At 38.2% G+C, this 14983-nt stretch overlaps 1 protein-coding gene across 1 annotated transcript in view; it reads right to left on the bottom strand.

The window, feature by feature from the left end:
• Positions 1 to 2249: 2249 nt before the first annotated feature.
• LOC136866320 (E3 ubiquitin-protein ligase TM129) overlaps positions 2250 to 14983 on the bottom strand; it is an 89763-nt gene continuing 77029 nt past the window's right edge. The window contains exon 6 of the mRNA XM_067143171.2: positions 2250 to 2574. Coding sequence (XP_066999272.1) covers positions 2454 to 2574 — 121 coding nt within the window. The 3' untranslated portion in view covers positions 2250 to 2453. The remainder of the gene's footprint in view (positions 2575 to 14983) is intronic.

Raw genomic sequence — 14983 nt, 5'->3', positions numbered from 1 at the left:
CCTACCCATATTGAAACATTTAAACCTCCGACTTGATTGCCTAAGCAATAATACTCTTGCGCGGAACGCGAAAACAAAAATCAACACAAAGCGTTGGAAACGGAAACGACGCCTTGGTCAGGTTCAGCAAGTAAAATGTTTATAATGCCCACTAACTGTCTGAAACTTCATGTCTGCCAGCAAATTTGAACCACCATGTGTAGTTCTACATGAATATAGCCGAGTTTGCCAACATCGCCTGTTTCCGTTTAGTTGCATAATGAAAATAAATATAGGCTGCTGCAGCTAAATCCATCTTTCAAAGCTGCACTGTCTCAACTGGCGGAACGCTGGTAGGTTACGCGTTACGACCTGCGGCGCGGGGTAGAAAAGTTTACCTCGCAACCGCGGTGCGTAACATTGCCCCGTTTAACCTTGGCGCGCGACGTGGTTACGTTACGGAGTTAGGCGCGCATGTCTGTACCCGCCTTTAAAGTTTATCTCACACCTCATTCTAGTTTTGCTCTGATTTAACAAAAACTTTTGATACCTTTCCATGCAAGCTATGATTTTTTTTCTTAAATTTGGTTATGTAGTACCTTATTATGTCACCGAGACACACCCAATATCCTTTTCAACGACCTGGAACAACCCTAAGTGGATAATATGGGGACAGTAATTCAATGTGCATGAGGACCCTCTGTTTAAACTGTAAACAATAGTGATTAAATAAGTTAATTTGATGTAGAAAGATGCAAACTTTTATTAAGTTTTTTTCTGTGCACACTATACTTCATGAATGTCAGTTTAAAAGTTTTTAAAAATAAATCTGTCATGTATTAGAAATCCATGAGACACTTATGTACACACATTATTACCTACATTTTTTTTCTTTTTTCTTTACAATGCAATACGGACCATAATGAAATTCTTATTACTAAATAGTTGCTTTACGTCGCACCGACACAGATAGGTCTTATGGCGACGATGGGATAAGAAAGGCCTGGGAGTTGGAAAGAAGCAGCCGTGGCCTTAATTAAGGTACAGCCCCAGCATTTGCCTGGTGTGAAAATGGGAAATCATGGAAAACCATCTTCAGGGCTGCCGACAGTGGGATTTGAACCCATTATCCCCCGGATGCAAGCCCACAGCTGCGTGTCCCTGACCACACGACCAACACGCTCGGTACCTACATTGTTTGTCGGGGAAAAATGTGAGAATTACTCAAGAAAATACGGTATTAATTTTGCACTATGTGGAGGTCCTGAAGGTTGAATGAATGCCAACAGCTTCCATAAAAGCTGTCATAGATAGCCTGGACTTCCACAAAATGAGAAGTGACAGGATATGACAATTTTTCCTCATATGCAACCTGGTGTCAACACTCAATTATATTCAGAACCTTGCTCATCGATTATATTATCATTATGTAGACTGAAAATGATAATGGTTTTCCCCACTCCCTTCATAACAATATACAGTATATTTATGATTCATGGCAAGAGGGTACATCACAAACCATCAATTACATATAACAGTTAAAAGTTTGCACTTTGCACATCATAATAATAATAATATATTTGCAATATTTACTCAGCGCTAAGTGGGTGAACTCGCACACCTTTCTTGTAAAATAGTTTTAAGTTAGAGATCAAGTTAAGTAGAAGAAAACAAGCTGTGAAGATTATTCAAGAAAGCAGAGAACTGGATATGATTAGAATGAAGGTAGACAATATACAAGCAAACAATCACAACATGAACATGATGGATTGCGCTGAGGTTTATGATTCAGTGTTACATGTATTATGGTCATTAAATTTCAATATTAGTAAATTAGTTTGTAAATACTTTGTCCTTTTCCCATTCTACTCATCTTATAAGCCACTACCACATTGTTTATTATTGTTCTCCTTCTTAACTGGATCAGTTAAAGAAGGAATTGGCCATTTTCCAGGGGCAATCATAATTTTTTTGCAATGTGTGTCCCCCTTGAATGCAGAATTGGGAAAATGTAATATTTTGCTAATAACCCTTAAACAATATTTCCAATGTTATGTCAGTTTCACATGCATTTCACATACCTCTGACAGTCTTCCAGTCAACTGGAAGTACCAAAATTACAGGCTTGCATATCCACTCAGAGTATTCATTTAACTATTGATGCAAATTTCCTATCAGAGCAATACCTGTAGTGAAGTCTTGCACTTTGCAAAAAAAAAAAAATAAAAAAAAAAAAAAAAAAAAAAAAAAAATTGCAATATTTACTCAGTGCTAAGTGGGTGAACTCACACACCTTCCTTGTAAAATAGTTTTAAGTTAGAGATCAAGTTAAGTAGAAGAAAATAAGCTGTGAGGATTATTCAAGAAAGCAGAGAACTGGACATGATTAGAATGAAGGTAGACAATAAAAAAGTAAAAAACTGCATACGAGTATTTGCATTAGACAAAACAACAAACTGGCAACCAACTGTTCATTACGATGCTTGTTGAATTAAGCTGATGTCAAGCATACAAAACCGACTCCGACACAATGGGCAGGTACATTTGCTTGCCATCCATGTTTCTGTATGGTCTTGATCTTGTCGAGAAGCAAACCTGAAGCAAATGCAATGACACACAATATTAATAAATAACAAATATTTCTTTAAAGCTTGTAACATCACTTGAGCTTAAGAAAGAAAAATACACTTTAATTGTTTCCAGTCTCAACTTTAACAATTTATTCATTCAACCACAGATGTCACTCATTATTTGAAGTTTTAGTGCAGGCTGTTCCAGCCGAGCTGCTCGCCGCCTTGCATGAGTAAGCCTGCAACATGCAATACAGCTCTGTTCAGGGGTAAGCTGTCGTCATGGCATGGTGGACACTGCCGTAGACGTGTGACGGAGAGTACTGTTGAATGGGGTTGCATCACTGTGGAGGTGGGAATGGAGGAGATATTCATAAGACAAGTTCAAGATACAGAATACAATATATTTATTGAGTATCAGAACATACACGGTTCACTGCGGACACAAGTGCTGATATATTAGGAGTCAATGCATTTGCTAACGTGATGCCCAGAGCATTCTTCAACCTTGGATCTCCGAGCATTGATCTGTCTTCGCATTTTATTCGGTTCATGGCCGAGAAAATTTGCTTGCACAATATGTGGACCCAAACATACACATGAACTGTTCTGGGTTCTTGTGCAGCCTGGGAAAGGTTTCTTGGTGCAGCAAACGATACCATCGTGACAGATCCAGAGTGTTGTAACATCTGTCTTTTAGTAGGGTAGAATTCTGCAAGTCTATTATTTCCACCCAGTCTAGAAAGCCAAGAATAACAGCCAAGAGCATTTGTTGTGCTAAACACATGACACTTCATAATCTGCAGGCCTTCGGGCTGAGTAGTGGTCGCTTGGTAGGCCATGGCACTTCGGGCCTGTTGTGGCATGGGTTTTGGTTTTTTAATATTTCCAACTTAGTGATGGGCTTTCCAAATGAAAACTACCGTTTCATTCAATTGTTTTCAACAACATTCAATGTTTCATTCGGTCTATATGTTATTGAATTCTCCAGCTGTTGCTACTCCCACCTCGCTAAAAATGATAGCACGTAAGTCGAATGTTACAGAAATTATAGGAACCAATGCAATAGTACTACGGTCTAGGCAAGCAACTATCGGGCGCATATTTTGAACATTATCCAATGACGGTCCGTAAATATTATTGCCTCCATTAAACGGGCAATCATCGACATTCCTCGTATTTGCTCTGAATAATTTTATAAAATTGTCTCTCCTTACAACTTAAAAACTGGAGAGCAAACTGTCAGTATGTTTCTGATAAGTGAATTCATTTTTTTAACAATACTACAATGTCAATAATTAATCATGTCCTTCTTCTGTGTTGCTCTGGTTCAAGCATAGTGTAGTCCCTCACTCTGTGAACCGCCCACTTCTGTAGTGAAATCATCTACAGTATTTATTGTGGGTGTGTTTTTAGGCTTTAAATCCGTGCGTACTTGCCTCGCGTCGAGTGAGAGTTATGGGAATAGCCTATGCGTGTGATTTTTTTCTTTAACATTAATATTGCGATCTTTTGTAGAGCCGTCTACAGTATTTATTTGTTGTGTCTGTTTTATAACCTTTATATAACACTTGTTTGAGTGTTATGTGATTAATCAGCCTAAGTGTGTGATTTCTTTCTTTTAAAATTAATTCAGTGATTTATTTGCATTATGACTGAGAACGTTCATAAAAATAAGCAGGGAGACACATGTCGATGTCCGATTCAGAATGAGAGGGGACTTCAGCCGGCAGTGTCAAGGAAGTAACATTCAGTGAGTAACAGAAAATCTAATGACAGATATTTAGCTCTGGTTATATATGCAGAGTTTTGTGCTTTATGTCCCACTAACTATTTTTACCATAAATTTCATTTTTGATTGATCCGTATTGAACTGAGATTACATATAGGTTATTTCTGTAACATTTTTCCACCTATTCAATACATTCTTCTTTTTTATAAAAATGAACTATATGCAACTATTTTTACTGTTTTTGTAATATTACATAGTATTTGTGGTGTTCTATTATTTTCGTTCTGTACAGAAGTTGTTACTGAAGATTTTAGTGTTATAGTATGCAGCTGCATCAAAATTCTACCACCCCGTTCATCAATTACCTTCTTCTTTTTAATGTGCCATCTTCTAGCGAAGGTTGGCAGTCAACATGGCGATCTTGAATTTGGATACAGCGATAAGGAACAGAGACATCGTGTCCAACCCATTCCAGTCTACGAGGTTCTTCATCCATAGAGTTTGTCGTCTACCAGGACTCCTATGTCCTTCTATTCTTCCTTGTATAACATGCTGCACGATTCTGTACTTATCATTCCTTTGGAATGACTCATTTCCCCAAGCTTGCAAACTCATGCTGTACAAAACATATCTTGGACCAATTCAAACATACGGGCTGGAAGCAGCAACAGTGACTAGATCTGCACAAAGACGCCTACAGGCCACTGAAATGAAGTTACTTCGTTCATGTCTCCAAAAGACAAGGAGAGACAAAATAAAGAATGAAAGTATTCGGCAACAACTTTGATTGGACAGGAGCCTGCTGGAAACCTTAGAATTAAGCAGATTACGATGGTATGACAAAGTCCCCAAGAAAAGGAAATTAACATTATATAAACAGTATTTCAACTCCGCCAGTGCCGGTCCCAAGCCCGGGGCTTCATCTCGCAAGTGATGAGGAAGGAGGAGGGGGAGGAGTAACACCTCGTAAAAAAACCAGGGTTCATCTGGCTCCGGATGATAGCACCCTGTAAGGGCCCCTGTCTGGGTTACAGACGAAGAAGGCGATCAACAGCTTTCACAGAAATAGAATACCCTCAATAACCTCAATGGTGTTGAAGGTGAAGAATAATCTATCCCCGACAGTTGAGCTACAATCCAGATACATCTGCTGGAAAGGAGCAACCCTAAGGCTTACAACTTTAGTGGTATCATGAGCTGACCCCGGTCGGCTCCCCCAACAACTCCCATTAACTCGCATGATGGAAACATTTCTTACGGAAACTACTCCAGGTGGCAGCCTCAAGAGGAAATCCAGCACTGCTACAAGCAGTGCATTTGGGCCATCGGATTCTGGAGAGCCCAAACCACCATGCATAGATGAGTCGGAGCATCTAGGAAACCCATTGCCATCAGACACATCCAGACTGAATACAACAAAATTAAAACCTAAACGGAAACACTTTTTTGGCACGCTGAACATAAATTCACTCCTAAAAACAGGAAAACTTAAACAACTTACAGACGTAATGGACCAGCAAAATATTCTGATCATGGCACTTTAAGAAACAAGATTCATGGATGACATCGCGATGGAATCAAGCAACTATAGAATCCTGAAAGGCAAGGTTGGCATAAGGATCATGAAGAATATGCCACACTTAGGAACAGCATTTGTAATCAATAAAAAGATTCTAAATTTGGTTATAGACTTCCAGTCTCCAAATGGAAGGCTCTCACTACTCCATTAAGTGTGCAAAGAAAATATACACCCTCATTAATGCTCATGCGCCAATTAATGACGACAATCGAACTAACCCACAAAAGGTAGATAATTTTTGGAAAGAATTAGAATTGGTGACATTAGAAATTCCTGATAATCATGTGAAAATACTACTTGGGGATTTCAACGCACAAGTAGGACGAGAAAAAGTCTACAAGAGAATAGTGGGGGATTTCCCAGCTCATAGAAGAACCAACAGAAATGGGCAAAGACTTATAGAGTTCTGTAGGAACTTTAATTTGAAACTGATGTCCACTCATTTCAAGAAGCTTCCTAGGAAACAAACGACGTGGGCATCACCAAACAAACTATTAGGAGAATATCAAATTGATCACGTTGCAATCTCCCATAGAAGTCAAAAAGAAATCATGAATGTTAAAGTTAAGAAAAGAGCCAACATAGAAACAGATCACTATTTAACAATCATCAAGATAAAGTTTATTCCCAGCAGCAAGAAGAAACGCACAAACAACAGAGTACTAAGATTCGACGCTCAAAAGCTGAAACAGAACAGCAACAAGTACCAAGAACTGACGAACATTGAAACAACTGAATGGAAGCAAATGCAGCAGACCATGATAGGAGCAGCCAAAGAAACAGCATTACTCAAGAAAACACGGAAACATCCATGGTGGAATGAAAGATGTGAACAGGCAATATCACTCAGACTACAAAGATGGAAGAAGTGGTACTCATCAAAGAAAGAGGAAGATTACAACAGCTTCAAAGAACAAAGAAAATCAACAGCAAAAATCATAAGAGGAGAAAAAAGAAAATTTGAGAAAGAACAACTGGCTGCAATAGAACAAAACTTCCAAAAGAATAACATGAGGGACTTTTACAAGACATTTAAGAGGAGTCTTTCTAAATACCAACCACCGAGCTTGTGTTTCAAGAAAGAGGATGGCACCATCGCAACAAACATTGAAGAAAATTGCCAACTGTTAGCAGAATACTTTAAACAGCTACTTAACTGCCCAGTTCCAGAGGAGAAGCTCGCCACAGAACATACTCAACAGAACCAGACTCCACACCGCCAGATGAAACAGAAATCACAAATCTAATCAAGAAGCTTAAGAACAACAAAGCAGCTGGTGAAGACTCAATAACGAGTGAACTATGGAAGCATGTGAGCCCCCAAATGATCAAGAACCTATGCCAGTTAATGCAAGAAATCTGGAACACTTGTAAGATTCCTGATGATTGGAAATTAGCATTAATACACCCACTACACAAGAAAGGGGACAGAACAGATGTCAGCAATTACAGAGGCATCTCACTCCTTCAAGAGACATACAAGATACTATCTATGGCATTGCTATCAAGATTAGAACAACAAGTTGAACACAAAATCGGCGAATACCAGGGAGGCTTTCGGAAGGGACGATCATGTGTGAAACAAATTTGGAACCTTAAGACAATACTGAAGGACAGAGTTGCCAGGGGCAAGAAGTATGTAGCAGTTTTTGTTGACTTTCAAAAAGCATATGATTCAGTTGATAGGAGCACATTGTTTAACATCCTTAGAGAAATGGGTACAGATAACAAGACATTACAACTAATAAAGGAGACCTTAACAAACACATACTCAAAGGTTAAGTTTATGGGAGAGATACCTGAACCCTTTGAAATCAAGACAGGTGTAAGGCAAGGAGATTGCCTATCCCCACTGCTGTTCAATTGTGTCCTGGATAAAGTCATCAAAGAATGAGAAAAAGAACTCGCAGAAAAAGGCATTAAAGACCAAATAAGGATAGGATACAAGAAAGAGAACATCACTATCAACTGCTTAGCATTTGCTGACGATCTTGTACTGTTATCAGAACATATTGAATCGGCGATAATACAAGTTAACACTTTAAAAGAGGTAGCAATGAAAACTGGCCTGCAGATATCATTTGAAAAGACACATTTCATGACCAACATTAAAGAAGCCCCAAGATACATAGTAACAACAAACAATGATAAGATAGATAAAGTTGTTAAATTCAAATACCTTGGTGAGATTATACAACCTAATGGGCTTGATAAAGAAGCAAACCGCGAGAGAGCCAGAAAAATGGAGCTTGCATTCCACCTTACAAAAAACACATATAACAAGAAAGCGATCTCTATTAGGACAAAACTACGCCACTATCAGGCAGTAATTCAACCAGAGTGCGTATATGCTTCAGAATGCCTGGGATTAACAACCAGGAAAGACATTGAAGAAATCGAGAAGAAGGAAAGAAAGATTCTAAGAAAATCCTCGGTCCAAAGAAATGTACGGACACATATCGATTACGCAGTAACAAAGAAATATATAAAACATGCAGTAGGATTTCAGATGTCATTCGAAAGCGAAGAGTTAAATTTTTTGGACATATTTCAAGAATGCCTGATAACAGACTTGCCAAGAAAATCTTTAACCACTTCAATAAGCCCAATAGGAAAGGCAGCTCTTATGAAAAATGGTTTGTTAACACGAAGAAGGATTTGCAAGAAATGAACATCACACATCAAGACATCCACAATAGAACCACCTTCAGAAACAAGTTACACACATTTAAGGGTTTCCTAGAGCCAGAAATAGCGACCAAGAAGAAACAACAATGGACGGCTGAAAGAAAAGAAGCAGCAAGCAGGAGGATGAAGGAGTACTGGCGCCAAAGAAAGTTTAAATCATGAGAAGTTATTTACGTGGTCCACAGGCTGGCCAAAATCGATAGAAGAAGAAACAGTATTTCATACCAATTGTAACATACGGACTAGAGACGCTGGAAACTAATGAGACAAGATCGAGCAGTAGAAATGAAATTTTTAAGAACAGCAGTTAAAAAGACGAGAAGAGATAGAATTCAAAATATTAAAATCAGAGAAGAGCTAAATATAGAACTGTTAGTACAGAACATACAGAAAGCAAAATTGAGATGGTCCAGAGATATAAAAAGAATGGGAAAGGAACGGGTAGCAAGAAGGGAATTGGAAAGAGAAGTTAAGGGAAAGAGACCAGTTGGAAGACCGAGAAGAAGGTGGATGGATCAGATTTGGAAGGACATTAGAGAAGCTGCATTGAATGTGGCAGAAGTAATGGAGCAGGAAAACTGGAAGGACAGAAAGGAGTGGAGGAGCCTTGTTGACCACACCCGGCGACTGGAGTGGGACACTGATGATGATGACGATGGTATGGACATATGAGAAGGATGACTCCAATTAAGACACCAAGAGCATACTATGAAAGGAATATTGTTGGTAACAGGCCTTGTGATAGTTGGGAAAAGCAAATTTTCAAAGACCTTGCCAAGCGTGATGTAAATTGGCAGCAAAAGGTAGAACATCACCAGTGGATAGACAGGATGAACTGGATGAGGCTCGTGAACACCCGCAACCGGCTTGCTGGAGTGGAAAATCGATGATGATGGTGAGCAGTGACACACCATGGAATGAATGTACTGATACAAAAATTTGCCATGTGTTTTATTTGTGCTTGATTTTGTTATTTAGCTGTTCTTTCTATGGCGAATTTTAATTTTACCACTGTTTTTTCATGACCATATTCAATTTTTACTATTGTTTTTGTGAAGCGATACGACAGCACAGTAGTACGCAGTGTTGTCTGGGGAAGTTTATTAAATGCGATTAAATGCATTCCTCGCCCTTCGAGTCCATAAATATTATTATTTGTCTATTTTCCCCCCAATTTGCCTGATGTTCTGTATGTGCAGTAATCTACCTCTGATTCTGTACAAACCAAAAATAACCCTCGTAAACTCCCCGTCCCCTTGAGTTCATAAAAATAATTTGTAGCTTAGTTTCTTCCCAGTTTTATCTTGAAAAATACAGTTTCACAAAGGTGGTGGTGGTGGTGGTGGCGGCACCGGTGGTGGTTATAGGGGCCTAACATCTTGGTCATCGCCCCCTAACGGTACGAGATGAGGCAAAATGTAATGACAATTAAAATTCCAAAATTCATCCACTGACCAGAATTCAAAACACGACGATGAAGAAAATCTCGACCTCTCCAATAATGAAGGTTTCAATTTAGCCGTTAGTAATAGGAGGTGATACGTTAATTTGAAACCAGATAGCTCGCTGTACACTGGCACAATGCCAGCATTCCAAATAGCAGCTGACGGTACCATCGTAATTAATCTGGGACGGGGGAGGGGGGTGTGTGCGTAACAGGTGTACATACAAATGAAAGGAGACACTAACACAAGCCTGGAATGAAACATCTGGTGATGAGGAACTATTTCTTCTGAAGACGTGAAGCAAAGTTCTCCACAAAACATAAAGTATTTCACCTTATTTTCTCGATACGGCATAAGCCCAAAAAGCCTATATCATGTCTACAATTACAGACTGTAAAAGCATCAATGGTAACATTATTACTCAAGTTGATTTTGCACCCAATTTTTAAAATTTGTTTAAAATAGTGTTTATTTTACAAATGAAAATGCAAAGTGTGGTATAAGTCATTCATAAATCTCCAGCTATTTTAATTTTAGTTTTATGTTGATTATTGCCCACTTCTCGTACAAATTTTACTGTCTCATCCATTGTACAACTTTTCCTCTTTCTGTTCTCCGTGGCCAACTGACAGCAATGAACAATTTCTGCTGATAGAACCATAGCTTTTATTACTCAATATGGCAAGTGTCTACTGTCAGCATCATTTTAATAACCTGCTTACAGTTAAAATAGGAGTGACGCACTTCCTGTAACCCACGCCACCCTTCCGATTTCTGTATCTGAAGTCCCACCACCAACAATGCCAACTTTAACGGTTGCATTTCTAACGCACCTGTATTTCGATAAAATCAAGAAATTCATACGTCTATGGCATTATTTGAACTCTCTTACATGCAAATCAACTGTATTCTACGAATGGGTGTCTGGCTCGTAATATTTCTCTTTTAGTTAAAAGCCACGCAGGTCACTTCAAACGACCCTGTTACACTACTGCACCGCATCCCTCTCAAATCTGCAGCTAAAGTCCCACTGCCAACAAAGCCGACTTTAATGTGTTACATTTCTAACTCACCTGTGTTTTGATCAGATTTCTCTGCTTCCAAGATGGCAGTTATTCTCAGAATCTCATGTGAAAAACCAAGGGTCACCTTGCATTCACAACCTAACATTAATGAACACCACTGGCAACTACCACGGGAACCACGCTGCTTACCTTCACCCCCACCCCCCATGCGTGCATAAAACTCAACCTTCAACAACGTCTGCATCTTTATTAGGCTTATAGGTTCTATCGCTAATCGCGGCAACTTGTTACAGTGCCTGTGCGTAACGTCACTGGTTCTTGGGAATTAGTGAAGAGAGAATAACATTCTACTTGGCGGGAGACAAGCTCGCAGCTCGAGCAACATCCCAAGAATACATTAAAAAATGTCCCTGTAGTCTCTACAAAAATGTTTCTCAAATCGGCAGAATGGCATCAAAACGTATGAGCCTTCGAATTCTTAGAAAGGTCATGGGTACACAGTGGCAGAGTTATAATGTGTCTACTGTACCCGACACTTAATAAAATTAACAGTTTTACAGACAGCAGGAATATTTTTGTGATGGATCGTCGTATTGTAAAGACATGTAGAACACGTATTGCCGACATATTTTCAATGGGTTATCGACAATATTATGATGCCAATTTTAAGTTATGGTTATTAAACACACAGAAATAAAGAATAAGTGTGTAACTGCAAGAAAAAACGGCATAACTAAAGCCAATGTTCGGCATTGGCGTGAATACAAAGATAGTGTAAAATTTCATACTGTAGAAGAAAGGCATTCATATGATATAACAAAGCAGGTTTTAGACCTGATTTAATTTTTTTAAAAGGGAAAAGTGCAAGTCGTCTTGCATTCAGGATCATCTTGGATTCAAAGAAATATGGTACATACAAATACTGTAAATTGCATTTAACAAAAATTAATATGTATAACACTTCATCACATATAAAAAGGTTACATACAAATGAGGTTTAATTAGCATGTTTTAGGTTATATTTTGTCAGGACTACCAAAAATGTATGTATAAAACAGATTTATGTAGAAATGAGTTATGTATAAATCAGTCTCAACTGCACTCAAGTGAGAAAATAAGTAGGAAACAAACTAATTCATATCAAGATATACGGACATATAGGACCAATGAAAGGAACAAAAAATACAGCGACAGGCCAGTGTGGGAAAGAGAGAGAAACAGAAAGAAAACATAAGGAAAAGCTCCACATATTCATACACTGCCATCTTCAAGTAGATCGGCTCTCTTCTCACCGATCCCAGTTGTTCTACATACATTTTTTTTCAGCCTCCGAGGAGCTTGTTTCTGTTTCCCAGCTTCATCAGGAGGATGGGCTTCAGTATTCATTGTGAAGACATTTTGACAGATCTTCAGTTTTGATGTTGGAAGTATAGGATAAGAGAAAGTCAGATAAACACCGGAAAAGGGAATGGACCAAACAAGTTCAAATCAACTCCTATATAGAAACAGGAACAATGTAAGCAACACAAAATATGCCAATGGGTGGATTTCTAAAACGAGGTTCGGTCCACAGCCATGGCTTTAAACAATGTTCAGATAAACACCGGGAGAGGGAATGGACCAAACAAGTGCAAATCAAGTCCTATATAGAAACAGTAACAATGTAAGCAGCACAAAATACTACAAACACAATGGGTGGATTTCAAAACAAGGTTTGGACCAAAGCCATGGCTTTAAACCATGTTCCTGTTGCTAAGAGGCTTCATTCATATATTTCAGCCATGGTCTCAGATGGCGGCCACGGCAATGGTAGGTTTAAAACCTTAGCTACATAGCGTAAAATGAAGGTGCTGGTTCAGCGGCGGGATTACGAATGTCAAATTGACTTGGCAAGAGCGTTAAATCCTAGGATTAGGATACTGGAAATGTTTGACGAGAGTCAGTTTAGAAGGAGATTTCGTTTATCAAAAGAATCTATGAGAGATTTAGCTCGTATGCTAGAACCTAACCTTTGAGAAAATACGAGAGGTGCAGGGTTAACTGTTTTAATGCAGTTTCTGATAGCTTTAAGACATGAAATTAAAAGTACGTTTCATCATAAGAGTATCGGTACGGTACTGTAGTTGTGTGTTACCTCCTTTGAGATTTATAAAAATATGCTTACTGCACTTTCGGATTGCACTGAATACCTGTTTTTACTTCCAGATTTTATGCTAGTGCATCTTTCCACATAATAACAGGTGATTTTTTTTAATTCACGAGAGCACAGTTTGCCGTGTGGTAGAAGCGGTTTCAAGAGCGATAGCGATGTTGAAACGAGGGTTCATTTATTTTCCAAGAAGAGAACAGCATCCTCAGATTGCAGCTTGTTTCTCAGAGATATCAAGGTAATCGTAAACAAATCCCGATAAGTGTGTGTGTGCCTCAAAAATCATATCACGTGTGTATCTTGAAATAAGTGGCAATTATGCAGTTACAGTATTTGTATCAATCATTACATTGTTTCAGATAACCTAACATTAGTCATTTTTAGAATAATATATATAATCTTGTTTACAGGAGCAATTTTCTGGGAATTATAGGAGCTATAGGTTGCACCCACATTCCAATAGTGGCCCTAAGCCATCAAGAAGCTCACCTATATTATAACAGGAAGCACTTTTATTCAGTAAATTGCCAGTTTGGTGGATATATTTTGATTTATCAACAACTAACCATTAGAGCATTAGAGATTTCTTTACCTATAAATGAGCTATATAATTCCTTGCCTGCTGATAGTTTTTATTTTGACTTTTTAAATGGTGACTATAATGGACTAAATTATTATCTGTCACAGTTCAGCTGGAAGGAGATGTTTCAAAATGTATCAACTGATAAAGCAGTAGAAATTTTCTATTCAGTACTACATTATGGCATGGAACTTTACATCCCTATACGGAATTTTAAGACTCCCAAATTCCCAAAGTGGTTTAATCATAAATTGAAGTCCCTGATTATTGAAAAGAAGAAAGCACACAAGCAGTACAAAATATCAGGTCTCAATAGTGATTATCAGCATTTCTCGAAATTAAGAAATGAATGCAAGTTTGAATCTAAATCTTGCTATACAATGTATGTCTCCAACTGTGAACGACGTATTACTTCCAATCCACAGAAATTCTGGCAATATCTAAGTTCTAAAAGGTCATGTAATAATATTCCTTCAACAATGCATCTTAATGAAGTTACAGCAGATACTGGAGAAAATACTGTCAGCCTTTTTGCTAACCACTTTTCATCCATTTATTCTTTTTATCAGAATAGTAGTAGTATGTCATATGATTATCCTTTCTCTGTCAATCTATCAGTTATAAACATTGGTAAGGCAGAAATTTACAACAAAATGATATCTCTGGAATTAAAGAAAACTGTCGGACCTGATGGTGTTTCAACGTACCTGCTCAAGTACTGCTCATTTATTTTATGTGAAGCACTCTTTTATCTGTTCAACTTATCATTAAACCAAGGCGTTTTTCCAGTGGAATGGAAGAAAGGATTTGTTAGTCCAGTTTTCAAAAATGGTGATACAACTGACACAAAATAATATAGACCAGTTATAATTTCTTCTCATATTTCCAAAATTTTTGACTCAATAATTCTTGACAAAATCACACCTCTCTTTAGAAATAACATCATTGATGAGCAACATGGATTCTTTTCAGGACGGTCAACCTGTAGCAATCTTATTTGATTCTATCAGTTCCTCTTGGATGCAATAGAGAACCACTCCCAAGTGGACTGCATTTATACAGACTTCTCAAAAGGTTTTGACTGTCGACCACGATATCTTGCTGCAAAAACTAACAGGCTACGGAATTAATGGGCCTCTCCTCTCATGGTTTGAATCATATCTTAAAAATTGCCTGCAGACTGTTAAAATAAGGAATCATTTTTCTGCACCTATTATTGTTACCAGTGGAGTTCCT

Source organism: Anabrus simplex, chromosome 3 (genome assembly GCF_040414725.1).
Source record: "Anabrus simplex isolate iqAnaSimp1 chromosome 3, ASM4041472v1, whole genome shotgun sequence".
Lineage (NCBI taxonomy): Eukaryota > Metazoa > Arthropoda > Insecta > Orthoptera > Tettigoniidae > Anabrus > Anabrus simplex.
This window is presented reverse-complemented; position numbering and strand designations above follow the sequence as displayed.